The sequence below is a fragment of the Cinclus cinclus genome, chromosome 19 (genome assembly GCF_963662255.1).
Source record: "Cinclus cinclus chromosome 19, bCinCin1.1, whole genome shotgun sequence".
In the NCBI taxonomy this organism is placed as follows: domain Eukaryota; kingdom Metazoa; phylum Chordata; class Aves; order Passeriformes; family Cinclidae; genus Cinclus; species Cinclus cinclus.
Genome location: NC_085064.1, coordinates 5294478 through 5308589, shown reverse-complemented (window position 1 = coordinate 5308589; position 14112 = coordinate 5294478). Strand labels below are relative to the sequence as shown.

General features: G+C 41.2%; 1 protein-coding gene across 1 annotated transcript in view; it reads right to left on the bottom strand.

Annotated features, from left to right (window-relative positions):
- Positions 1–3881, bottom strand: part of FNBP1 (formin binding protein 1) — a 63489-nt gene extending 59608 nt beyond the window's left edge. Inside the window, exon 1 of the mRNA XM_062505377.1 lies at positions 3807–3881. Coding sequence (XP_062361361.1) covers positions 3807–3881 — 75 coding nt within the window. The remainder of the gene's footprint in view (positions 1–3806) is intronic.
- Positions 3882–14112: the final 10231 nt, after the last annotated feature.

Below are 14112 nucleotides of genomic sequence, written 5' to 3'. Positions count from 1 at the left end.
ACATGGATTCACACACTCCTGATTTAGAGAAGGGAAATCTCAGGCAGGGAAATTGACTCTGTAATCCATGTAAACAAATTTAACCACCTTTATCAGATAGATCATATCTGTGCCAAGAAACTAGCTTATTATCCCACTGTGACCCCTTCCAAAGAGGAGAGGTCAAGGTGTCACAGAGGAAAGAATGCCTTTCAAGGAGATCCTGCCCTTCAAGGCAATTCACACTTTAAGACAGAGCAGGTTCACCCTGAAAAGGCAACCCTGGTGGTGGCTTGTCCAAACCTCCCACCATCATCCCACCCTGAATCCATTCTCAGAGCATCATTTAGATCAGAGTTTGATTAAAACCCAGAAATGGCTCCAGGTAGCTGCCTCAGTGTGGGCTGGCGTCCCACAGAGGGACCTGGTGGACTGTTCCTCTGTTTCTAAGGGCTCACTAGGCCAAGTCTGGTGAAATAAAACTCCCTGAGGAGCAGTGTAAGAGGAGCACACGGTGGTGCAGCTGTCAGACAGATCAGCCAGGGGAAGATGCTGAATTTCTATTTATAAAGTGAGAAGAGGCACTCGCCCCATGCCAAGCTCTAGGCAGAACCACCTGAGAAGTACAAACACCAACCTCCAATATCCAGAGGAGAGGCAAGGGGAAGTTTAACTCTCTGCAGATTTGCTAAAGAGAAGAGTTTCTGTTCTTTTCTGGGCATGGAACAGTGCTGGCCCAAGTGCCATTTCACTCAGCAGCCAACGCCCCACAGCAGTGTGTTACACTGGGGTCATGCATTCCATTGTCCCTTCCCTTTGCCGAGTGCCTTGAGGATGAAAAGAAGTCAGTAAAATTGGCAACACCATCACTGGCTGAGCATGAGATTCCAAAGGAAGGGCAGTGCAGCCAGGGGGACACAACACAGATTGTCCTCCTCATTCCATGCATCTAGAAGGACACTGAAGGTAGGCAAAGGCTCTGAGTTCAAGTCAATGAATCACAGGGATGACAGAGGACACAAAATGTGCTGATCATACAGCGTAATCTTCAATTCATGGAATCCCAAAGTCTAAGGATATGTGTAATCAATGCAATTTAGGACTTCTGAAAAAGATTTTTGAGAGCAGTTTGCAGTAACACCTCCCTTCAAATACTTAATATTCAAAACGCTTTTGAGAAACTGATTTACTTCTCGAAGTTCATTACAAAAATGCATTATTGGTAGGAATTTAGAGCTAAAAGTCCCCTCAATTATTCTGGAGTCTAATGAGAACAACACATGTGTCCACCATAAAATGCACCAGCCCTGGCAGAGATGGTTTAGCAGTGAACTGTGCCACTGCAGCTCTGCAGGTTCAGTCATCAGCTGCAAGAGGGCTCAGGTGCCCCGTGAGCTGCTGTTTCAGCTTTCAGTTTCAGTACACAGACTCTCCTCTGTTCATTTTTGCAGCATCCTCACCCTTCCAGTCAGGGAGAACATTAGGAAATTATAAACTCCACAGGGTTTTAGCATTCAAGAAAACAAGGCAAGAAATATGATGCAACGTTCAGTAAGAATGCTCCCACTTGACCACAGTGAGGGAGAAACAAAAGGTCACACAGCACCTGTTTTCTCCGAAAAAGAAACACCAAAACATTTTCTAGAAGAATTCATTACTCTCCTCTGGCTCAGGGACTGGTTCACACCTAAGAACATTCTTTGAGCAGAAATACTGCACTGACAGACAGTTGTCTATCACAGTAGACTCTCACCACAGCCTTCATGTTACTGTGTCCTTCCAGCCTGCCAAATCTCATTTTCTCCCAATTTCAAGTGCCTAGGTTTATTGTGGTATCAGCTTACTAAAAGGAATAGACTTCTAATTGATTGTCCATGTAATTAAACTGCTTGTGTAACTGTAACTTAGCCCCCTTCATCAGATTCCACCACTTCCCAAAGCCAGCACCATGTGCCACTACAAACACTTCCCCAGGTGATGGAGGAGCTGACCCACCTGACTCACACAGGTGGGAAAGCAGAGCCCCTGCTGCTTAAAACAAACTGTTCAGAGCTTAAACATGTTCTTGAGAATGCACACAAAAATCAAAGTTCAAAAGAGGGAAGCAGAACTTCACTCATTAACTTGAACAGGAATTTGACATCCAAGTCCCCAGAATGCTTTGAATATTTTAACCCTAAGGCAAAGTGTGTTTCTAAATTCATTTTCTAGCCTCATTTCTGTTTCCATTAATTCTCTCTCTCCCAGCCTTTACTGCTGCCCAAATAACCTCCCATCCATGCATTCTTTCTGAAATTCAGTTGCATGTTTGTTACCCTGACAATGCTTAAAATGGAAATAGTGCTGCCCGTTTGCTTTGCTTCATTTGAACGGTTACTTTAAGCTGTCAAATCCCCTTCACTTCTCAACTGCCCTCCTGAAGTCACATTCCCCAGCTATGCAAAGAATTTTGGGAAGAGGAAAGTTAGCCATTAGGGAAAAAAAGAATCAAAACAGAAAACCAAAAGAAAAACCTTCTTCCCATTTCTCAGCCATATACCATGGAGTACAACCAATTATTGAGCAATAAAGTGTTATTCGTTAGGTCTTTGAAGATGAGCTCAGCCTTCCTCTTTCTAGAAGGCTTCCATTTATTGTGAAATAGCACAACACAGGGTGTTCAGATACAATGTTGGAGCTTCACTTGCCATCAAGAGGCTTCTTCAGCCTGAACATTTTCTGAAATAAAGGGGATGCCCTCACTTTTCTCTTGATCTGCAACCTCAGTCTCTGCAGCCAGACTCACCCTGCCCAGTTCCAGCCAGGCCAGGAGGACTGGGGTTTCTACTTGGTTTCAACTGTGAACACAATATCAGATTCCAGTAGAATTTACCAATTAATTCTGCAATTTAAATCTTCCTGCCAAACCTGCCCAGAGTAGACTGAGCTGGCAACATTTACTGTACCAGGCTAAACTGTCACTGTCAGCCTTTCTGCTGCTTTCACAGGTGACAGTGCAGAAGTGTGAAATTGAGAATGCTAACACAGAGGCAAATCATGAAGAAAGACTATGCTGAAAATTCAGATGCTAAGAGCAAATGAAAAACTTTTCTATTTAGCATACGCCTCCTGTAATTCTGATGCAGCAATACAATAAAAGACCCAGGATTCTTGAACATTAAGAATATTTAAAGACTTTTCTACTATCTCATTCCCCAGTGAGTTTGATATTGCTTCCTCACTAAATTATTTGTTTACACACTATCATTAATAACAAAAATACTAATAGGGGGATTAATAGCTAATTTTTACTTTTGATCATACCTTCTTCTCCTCCCATATCACTTTTTTTAGACACTCTCATTCACTTTCATAGGCAAAAAGGAATTCAAGTGAAGATCAAGAATACATTACAGTGCTCAATTTCTCAATTACTTTTTTAGATTCCATGGTTTAAAAACTTCAAATTATAAAAATAATTAACGAGATGATGAGCCCTTCACAGGCTCAGCTGAGTCCCATATGGCACACTACAGTGCTGGCAGAATACATGGGAATTCAGATCACAGATCCTCAGAGACCTACAATAAAGCTATATGCAAATGTTAACAGTCTCCAGGCAAATTAATAATGAAAGAAAATGCATAAAATACAGGCTACCACTGCAAAAGCCTTCCAGAAAACAGAGATGAGTAGAAAATACCAAAGCAATTCAGCATCTGTTGACTCAGCCACTACTGATGAGAATCAACTTCCCACACAAAACTTGTCAGCAGCAGTCAGTGAAACCCTCAGTTAATGACACTAAACAAACATCCCTGATTATATATGGAACACAGGACACCAACCTTTCCCTTCCTGCAGCAGAGACAAGGAGCACTCAGGGCACCATGGAGCTCAGAGGGATAGGGCAGGGAGACCATGTCTGCCTGCTTTACACTCAGATGATGCTGTGGCTTCACTGGTTGTTTTCTGAGTGAACACTTCCATTCCCCCACACATCCGGTTCTTGTTAACAAAGCTATTTCTGATCACATGCATTTGTCATGCAGATCACCTCTTCAGCCACACATGCTTAATTCCATTTTACTATTCAAGTATTAAATAAATTCCTCCCGACCTTTCACCAGGATGCCTAAATATGTATGATTTCTGCTTGAGCTGAATAATAAATAGCCCAGAGAAAAAAAAGCTATCTTACTTGCCCATCTCCATCTTTCTTTCATTGCCATCCCCTAAACACATTGTTCCATAAAGCCCTCAAGGTTAACTATTCCATCTCTTCCATTCACCTGGGAACTTGATCTAGCTAGGAGATCACAAAAAGAAACCATAAGGTTCTTTGCTGCATTATTAGGAAACTGAATATAAACCTTTGTGAAGGGGAATTGACAGAAAGCAAGAGTGGAAACAAACTATGTTTTAGGTTGAAATACCTTTTGTGTTGCTAGATAAACTCACCTCTAATTGTCCTGCCTATTTCAATAGACATTATTAATAAAGCAGTTTCTGGGCCATATTTCAGCCTTGAAATGCTTACACCTCTTCAGCATTTTGCTGAAGCTGGAAAGCAAAATAAGACCTAATATTCATGCCAGTTTTAATTTGGATAGAAAATAACACTGCCCAGTATAATAGCAAGGACCTTTGCAGAGCCTTGTAATTGCTTCTGAGACCAACCACACTCATCCCCACCCCAAAAACCACCTTCCACAAACTCAAGAGTGACCCCCCTGCTAATTAATCCAAGTAGGTTTTGGCCATACCTTAACCCTACCTGGATAAAAACCTGACTTAATTCAAGCAAGAAGAACTTGTGAGAAAAGCCATGAGCAGCTGGCACCTGGAGAGCAAAATGAATATTCCAGCTGCTCTGAGGCACGGCCAGCCCTGGGAGTCCAACCAGATCAGCAGGGCTGACAGGAACCAGTTTGATTGCAACATCTCACTAAAAGATCCACCTACAGCAGAGCTGCACAGCAACATCCCCAGCTAATAAAGGGGTGAGTTTTGTACTGGTGAAGGTTAAATCTCCTTGTAGAGAAGGTGCTCAACACCAGGCTAAAACACAGCACCAGGTTAACAGAGCCCAGGGCAGTGAACGGCAGCAAAGCCAACACCAAGCTCCAAAGCTGGGCTGGGAGGGAGAGTGGCTCCTTGGGCAGCAGCACGGAGTAACAGGTCAGCAAGAGGCCACCTGTGCCTGCTGGAGAGGTCACTGGGAATACAGCCATGCTCCCACCGTGGTGACCCACTTTAACACCTATTATGGAAGCCTTGCAAAACCCAGCACGTGGTTCATGGGAAGAGGTTTCCTGGTGTGAGTACAACCAATGTCATCGACTGCCAAGGCATTCACACACACACAGAGGCGCTCAGCGTCTCAGCTTCTCATTCTCTCTGCTGACAGCTTCAACTGTGAAGTGAAGCTGCTCCTTCTGCAGCAGCCAGAAGGCTCAGAGTCAGAGGCCACAGAAGCAGGTGATCCTCCAGCAAACCTCCTGATCTTGCCCCCGAGGGCTGCTCTTAAAACTGTAGCAGAGCCTTCCTGCTCAGAGCCCAAACCCTCCACCTCTGCCATCCTGGTGTCAAACCAAGCCTCCTCCTCCCCCTACGCCTGTCGTGTCCTGCAAAGGATGTGGTAAAGCAGAACTCGTAGTCCCTCCATAGCAACAGGGCCAGTAACTGTGCTAACACAGCAGCCAGGAAGGAAGGTGAGAGAGGGGATGTTCCATCCCAGAGAGGATGTGGTTGGTGCTGCAGCAGCTCAGAGAGATGCTGAAAGAGGTAAGATAACAGAGAGGAGTGATTAATTCTGGGGAGTGGGAAGGCAGGAGGATGTGATCAGCTCAGCTGCAGCGGGACAGAGCTGATGAGCAACAGGTAACTAAGAGAAACAACAACAGAGCCAAATACTGGATAGTGAGGGACAAATAAGACTATCCTTTGTTTTCGTGGAACAAGGGAATTTTTGATGGTAAGTTATGTAGGTTACATGTCCTGGACAGCATGGACAGAAGTACATCCAGCATGGAGCATTAGGTGTTATTTTGGTTTTATACAAACAGGTACCTGAAAAGGCCACACTGAGGCATCACCTGCTGTCACCAGTGGGAGATCCTTCCAAAGATAGCATTGCATCTCTTGAAAGAGGAAATGTGCTTCTTAGAGGTGTGTTACAGTTGCATGCTTTTGAAAATGAATTTTATAGCTCTCTTCGAATAAAGAAAAGGCAAGGCTCAAAAATCACCATTTGCAATGTCCAAGGACACTTTTCATAGGTGGCCATGATGCAGAAGCCATTCATTTCCTTGAAATAAATTTATACACTTTGAGGTTTGAGGCACTTCGCCACAATGAGAACCATCTGTCATGAGCAGCCCATTCAGAAAGGAGCACTTCTTTCCAAACCTACAATTCTGCTTATAAAACACACAACACAAACCCCAGAACAAGACACAGTTTTGTTTCAAAATATATTATAATGTGCAAATTACTACCCAGGATATAAGAAAGCTCCTAAAGAACAAGATAATAAGAGAGAAAATTCAACTAATGCCAGCTGTTAAGTCAAACTACTTTTATTGAAGGACTGGGTGCATTTCAACCTTTTTATGCACTTGCTCAGTAATTTAAATTGGAGACAAACATGCACATGCTGCTTCTTTTGGTGATTCTAGTGAAATTCAACTGATTTAAGTGAAGTTATTTGTACTAGGTATGAGGATAAACAGCAGAATCTAGGCTTTAAAATCCAGACTCATTAGCTAAGCAAAGGCTCATAACTACTAAAATCTACTGGGGCCAGAGAGGTGATGCATCTCTACCGTTAGCATTCATTATACCCACAAAACTCATTAAAAAACAACAACAAAAAAGAAATAAAAAAACAAAGAAACAAAACAAAGCAATGCTAACCTCCTCCTTCTGCTCATCCTGGAGGAACAGGAATGGGATAAAGATTTGGTTTTTGCTGACAGTATCCAGAGCTGCAGCCTGAAAGCTGCAAGGACCCACAGGGATTCACTGTTCTGTGCATTATAAACAAGACCTTTGAAAAGGAGCAGATTCTCCTGGTTTGTGGGGCTCTGCTGCTAGGACAGTATAAATCATGAGCTGCTGCAGAGCTCCAGATCCAAGCTGCCTCCCCCAGGAGTTGCAGCATGGTAACAATGCTAAATATATGCTGCTGTTGTTCCAGGAAGGTTTTTCAGTTGACAAATGTTGCAACTTTTCACTGTTCCCCAGCACCATCCCACTTCCCTGATTTAATACACACCCATTCGTTTCTTCTGAAATTATTTGAAGAAATACAATTTTAGAACTAATTCCCAGATTCCCAGTCAATCTTTTACTGTCTGACCACATCTTGGATTAACTGTTCACTGATTTTCATCTTCTTTTTTTTTTTTTTTTTTTTCCCCAGTCTGAGAAGCTCTCCCTTAATAATACCAGCTGTTAAAACAAAGATCAACAAGAGCTCTTGGCCACGATTTCCCCTTTGGGCAGCTGTGTACTGATTATTAAAAATGAGCCATAGAGTGTTCCTGCTTATTGCATGGCATGGATAACTACAATAGAAAGCCAAACAAGCCTGCTGATCCGTTTAAAAGAACACACACAAAAAAAGGCAATTCTGCCCTCTTACCCAAAACCATACTGAATCACAACAGCAGAATCTTTTCCACAAGAACAATACTTCCAACTGTAGTGGTCTGTGGGAATGTTTTTGGGGGAAATTAGCTTTTTGCCCAACCTCATCACAAACCTATGTCATACTGGTTTTCTCATGTAGAATACCCAAGTTGTTTCATGCATTCTCAAAGTCAAAATTTCTTCAGTAGTATCAAACCTTTTTGATTATGATTCAACTCTAAGCACACAGTTGGAGTTCAGGAAAGGGGTTGGGGGGGATTAATTTGATTTTTTTTTTTTTTATATCATCACTAAAAAACAATCAGTGACATTGTTACATTTTGCAAATAAGAGTCCTTGGTCTCCCTCTATCAAAATTATCCCAAAAAGATAACAGCTAAAACCAGCAAAGGTCTCACCAGGTATGCCTGGTATTCTCCACAGCAAAACTTCTAATCTCCATTAAACAAATCCCCTGGTGGGTGTAGAACCAAGCATATGTGCAAAGCTCTTTTCTACACATGTTAATGCAAAGATGTATTTATTCACTAAACACAACAGCCTTTATTCCTGATATTCCTTTTCACCTCCTCCCCTGGCTGTGAAGTCAGAACTGAACTGAAGTCAGAACTGAACAAACTCCAGGCACCATGTCCTTCCAGGATGTTTATGCAGACACTCAGAAAAGAAAAATATTGCAAAAATCACTAATGCTGCTTAGCTTGAGGCTGACTCCTGGAACTGCTGGAGCAATGGCAGTTAACTAGGGTTAAAAAAATACCCCCCCCCCCCCCCCTTCAGAGTGTTCCAAACCTGTCCCTAAAGTTCAAAAGAAAATATCTAAACTGATTGTTCCCTCCTCTAATTTCCAAAGTAAAAGGAACAAACTGCTGAAAAACTTCTTTGTAGATGGAGTTCAAAAAGTATTTAATACCTTAAATATCATGATGTAACAAATACAATCCTAGAGTTTTCAAGAGCCACTTCACACTCAAGACCAAATACGATTACTGCTATGCCTGAAGTATTTCTATCTGCCATTGCATTCCATTTTTAACCCAGAAATTAGATTAGGTGCTTCCACTCTGATCCAAGAAATAGTGAAGTTTCCAGAACAGGAATATTATCAGAGATAGATGCAACTCAGAAATCTAATGCAATGGATAGAACAACAATGTCAAAGTGCAGACATTTTAAATGTTATGCAAACAACAAAGTTGGTCATGTCAAAATATGTTAATAAACTCTGTTCAAAGTGTATTTCATAGTTCAGAATTATCTATTCATACAGTCCACTCCATGGAGTCAATCTACACTGGCAAAGAAAAAAAGGATAAATTTTGGAACTAGGCCACAAATAAAAGCAAAGAGCCAAAAGAAAGCTGTGGAGACTATGCCTTAAATCTATCTATTAGGGTTTCTCACACAGCCTTTTTATTACAATAAGGCCTGGCCCCTCTTGTAGCTGTAAAAATGGCAACCAAGACAGTCCTCTGACATCCTGTCATGTATTTTTATTTTACTCAATACCTTTCTCCTCTCAGTTATTCACTGACAAACATTCAGAGAAGAGATTAACCACAGCTGCATCTGCACTCTGCAATGTCCTAGAGTCAGGCCATTTATCTCAATTTTTACAAAATCATTGTTTCAGTCTGATCCCACTTGCATAAAATATTCAAGACTTTAAGCTGATCCTTGTCATGCTTCTCCTCCTCTACAAAAGGCAGTATCACCACTACAGCCATGGAATTACTAAGATAAAATATGGTCAGACCAAAACTGAGGCAGCGACTCTACCACTGACACACTTTGCTAAGGATCAGAAACATCCACCTGTGCATCAAAGCACAAACTGCTATTGATAATAACTCTTCAATTACTTCAGTCTCTTCTCCTTTGGAGGAAGAGAACATATCCTATTCTCACATGATCACTTCTGTGACATTTCTATGAAGTTCACCTTCAGCAAACAACTCCTATTAACTATAGTGTGAACTTGTGTTACATCAAAGTTTAAATCTGAGGAAAACTAATCTCATTTCCCTTAACCAAATAATCACTGTACAAAGCCTCTCAATCTCCACTGGGTCTCCCCCTTTTCCCAACAGAAGCCTCTCTCAGCTCTCAGTACTAAGACTGCAGCAAAACTAAATGAATGCATCAAAGTAGGTGGAATAAGAAGTGGGAAACATTGTGCAAAATGCTGACCCACCAGAAGCATACAAAGCATTTGTTCAGTGGTGACAATGAATAATTTAATCTGAGGCAAATTACCAAACAAACATCAATTAAATTACATGCTAGACTACAAGAGAAAGTTCTCCCACACACATTTCAGGTTTGCAGAGTCAATAGAGCAGCCCAAAGCACCCAGGATTTCGACAGAGTCATCCTGGCTGCTCACTCAGGGATACTTGACATTCTCCATGGGACATATGACAATTGCAAGACTCTAAAAAGAAAGAGGTCAATTTAACTCCATCACACTAAACAAACATTCACACAAGAAGAAGAAAGAGACCAAGTGTAACCCAGCCTTGTAAAATGCAAGAAATCAGAGTCCCCTAGCCCATAAATGACACTTATGAAATGCGCAGAATTAGTTTATAGCACAGTTGTCTCCACCATATATCAATTTAAAATGCCTGAGCACCTGATAAGAGAGCATTTAAAGCCAGTTGTATTAGCAGTAAAGGCTCCCCAGTCTAACAGCAGCCTCGTTGTGCTAAGTGCTGCCTTTACAGATCCAGACCTGGGCCCAGCTCTCAGAAATCAGAGCCACGTGTGGAACCACAGCGCGGCGAGCGAGGCTCGGTGGTTTGCTGGCTGTGCCACAAGGATGCTGCAGGACAGCCACACTCCGAGCCCCAGCACACAAAGCTCAGGTTCACTGTGCTGACCATCCCGTGCCAGCCAACACAACCTCAAATTACAGTTTCTAGAAAGTAGGGCAGCTACAGACTGTCCAAACCTTTTGGTCTGGCTCCCTACACAGCCTCCAGCCTCTCAAAGAAAAACAGTCAGAACATTTTATGGAAATAAATCAACAATTACAGTTTCTTTTGACCAATATGGTTTGGACACCTAAGCATTAGGAATAAATGACATTTTGCCATCCTGAGCTAGAAGAGCAACATCTTTTGATCCTTTAAGTAAGGTCAGCTTCCCTCAGCAAGGATATTCTGCTCCTAATCTGGATAGGCAGGTCTAGCTGAGCAAAAGGGGTAATCCAGTTTTCTTGTGACAACAATCTCATTTCCTTAGGTTCCAAAAACACGTATTTTACAACTCTTGCTATAACAATGATGATGCCATGATAGATTTCAAGCTTTCACTACACTTGAAGAAATATCTTAACAATGCTAATGGAAATTACATCAGTAAACAGCCTCCTATTAATACAGTTTTCAGACAAATTTGTGAAGAAAATCACTACCCAATTTAAAGCAGTGCTTATTAGAGCAAAGATTAAAACCACACTTGGGTCACACCAGCCTGACCACTTGCCTCTGCTCACCCCATCTAGAACTACATATTTGCCTAAATCCAGGAACAGTGAAACAAGGGACAGCATGGAACACTGGATTTTTTAGCTTTCACTAAAATATTTGGGTTCATCCTATAAATAAAATCACCTGCTTCAAGACCTTGCAAATTTACTTCTAAAGTTTTAAACTTCTTGGTTTTTTTTGACAACAACTCACATCCCTCTCCAGCTGCCAGGCAGAATATTGGTTTTGAGGGAGGAGGGTGTTGGCTCCCCAAAGACAAAAAAGGAAAAATTGCTTAATGTCATATCAATTCTACTCTGACATTTAAATATTAACTTAAAGTGAAACCAAAAATATACTTAAAATCAGGTTGAGGCTGCATCCAGCCTCATTAAAACCACATTATGTTAGTTTACCTAACTGCAAAGGCAAATATTTTTTCAGCATAAATCTTGTGCATAAAACCATGAAATAAACGTATTCATTAGCATCTAGATAAAGGCACTAATAGGAGACTCATATAATCAGATGTACAGTAAAACCTAGAACACAACTGAGCTCCAAGACAATTAATACTACCAGGAAAAGCTCTTACTAACTTTCCTAAGCCCAGGACGCACAACCTTTCTGAAATGCAGATCTCCAAATTCTTTATAAAGCTGGTAAAACTACGGCAAGCAGACAAGAATTTAAAACTCTCTTTTAAGGAGTTTAGAGCCAACAAAGCTCCTGGTATTTCAGTGCCATTGCAGGCTCTTGTAACACTGCAGGCATTTAGAAGCAGCAGCAAATTAATATGCTGCACCAACTCATTTGGTGAACAATCTCATTCAGATCTTAAGCTGCTTGTCCGGGGTTCTGAATGTGTGAGCAGGCTGAAAAAATCTGAGGCGCCGCAGATATTTCCTGAAAGGGTGCTACAGTTTTTCAAGAGTAAAGCTGCTTGCTGTACTTTGGACTGGTTACTGGGGCAGCAATAAAAAGCATTCTTGTGTCTTGAGGACAAACAAAACCAAGACCACCACACCACATACATCATGATGTGCTTAGTCAAAGGACTAACACAAACCATGGTTAAATGTTATTAAAATCTTCGTCATGGGGAGCTGCTGGTTAAGTTTGGGTCAGTGTGACAGCACAGTGTGTGTTACAGGAATATTTCTTAATTAATTGGTTTATTAGGACTTCGTAATAACAAAATATGCTGGTCACAGAGCACATGTGGTGGAACTTTGTGACTACAACTACAGATATGTCATCCTGATTTCCACTCTTCTCACGTGCCTGGGAGATCAAGTGAAAGGCTACTACAACACCACCAACAAATAAACACAAGGAATGCTTACATTACAACCTGCTCCTTGTGGTTTCCTATCACAGCAATAACAAACCATGAAGCATCAAAAGAGAATGGCAAGCACAGCACTGCTCTTTTCTGTCACTTTCGTGGGAGGAAGTCTAACAAATGCTTGTCATTTCCAGAAAGTAATGGATTCCCTAACTGTGGCACAAACAGTGCCCACAAATTGCATGCAAATATGTCACAAATTCACTTCTTCACAAGAAGAATGATTATCCATTTAACATCAGCAGCTGATAACATCAAACACTGCCAGTTCACAGATGAAGGTACTGCAAACAGCTTAAGAGCAGACTGACATGTCACAAGAGAGCCATAAATTTAGGTCAGCTCCTAGCTGTGCTGTTCAACAGTGGAACGTGAAGCAGTGTGATGGGCACAGTAAGACACTGGTCACTTGGGCTCACTGTTTCCTGCATCTAGAGAAAAACTGCACCCACTTGCAGTTGCAAACTTGCTGCAACTGGACAAGCCTGCAAAGTCATTCCATTCAGGAAACAGAATCTCCCTTTCTGGAAGCATCCACAGGATTCACAGTGCAACAGCCTCTAAAGAGAGATGAACCCATTCCCTACATTATTTTTGCACAGGGCCATGTAGGGCACCTCACAATCACATTTTTAAGGAGTAATTCATTCCTCAAATGAAAAGAAAACACACACATTCCATCCTCCCTTTATCAGGGATGTGTGAATACCACCCCCACACAACTTCAGAAGTCTGGATTGGGAGGGTTTAAAGCAGATGCCATTAAATATTGATGTTGTATTTCATTTTTTTGCATGACTATTTATTTGAAGAGAATTAATTAGTACATTGAAAAAAACTCTTTGAAATGTGGCTGTCAGACATACACACTTTTTATAACATCCAGGGAACACTGAAATACCTAAAATAAATTGTACTATCAGCTTGCTATATTGCTTTTCAATATCAAAAGATATAATAAATTAGATACCCTCTGTTTTACTTGTAGGTTTGTCCCAGACTACAGCAACTATTCAGTAGTTACAATTTCCCAGCACAGAACTTCCATAACAAACAAAGGCAAAAAATAAATTGCCATATTTTACCCCAGACCAGAAAAGTCATGAAGAGATGGGAGAGGTTGAGGATTTCCACATCCTTAAGTATCTGGTACTCCATGCTCCCATGCTCCATCCTTCCAATCTTTCTTGTCTATAATTCATATAATTTGAAAGACTGGGACAATCACTGCCTGGATTGCCTAGTGCCTACCCAGCACAAGAAGGTGAGATCTTCAGCAAAAAATGTTGCAAACAAACCCAAGTTCATGAAACAAATACATATTAAAACAAAAAACAAACAAACAAACAAAAAACAAAACAAAAAAAAAAAAAAAAAACACAAAAAAAAACCCCCACAGACCTCAAGATATTTCTGGAACAGTACAAAACTTTAAGCACTGCATTTAATAAAAGCAAAAACCCAAGAATGATAAGGATTGACATCCTAAAAGTGAGACTGAGCCATTCCTCAAGTCTTCTTAGATGGACTTCCAAATAATTTATTACTGAAATGAGATGGTACTAGCCATTTACCCAAAAGTGGAAGATATTAAAGGTCTAGTTCTTATTTTTCTGGAAGAAACACCCAGCTTTGGATATCACAGTTCATTGGGACAAATCAAAACTCATCAGCTCA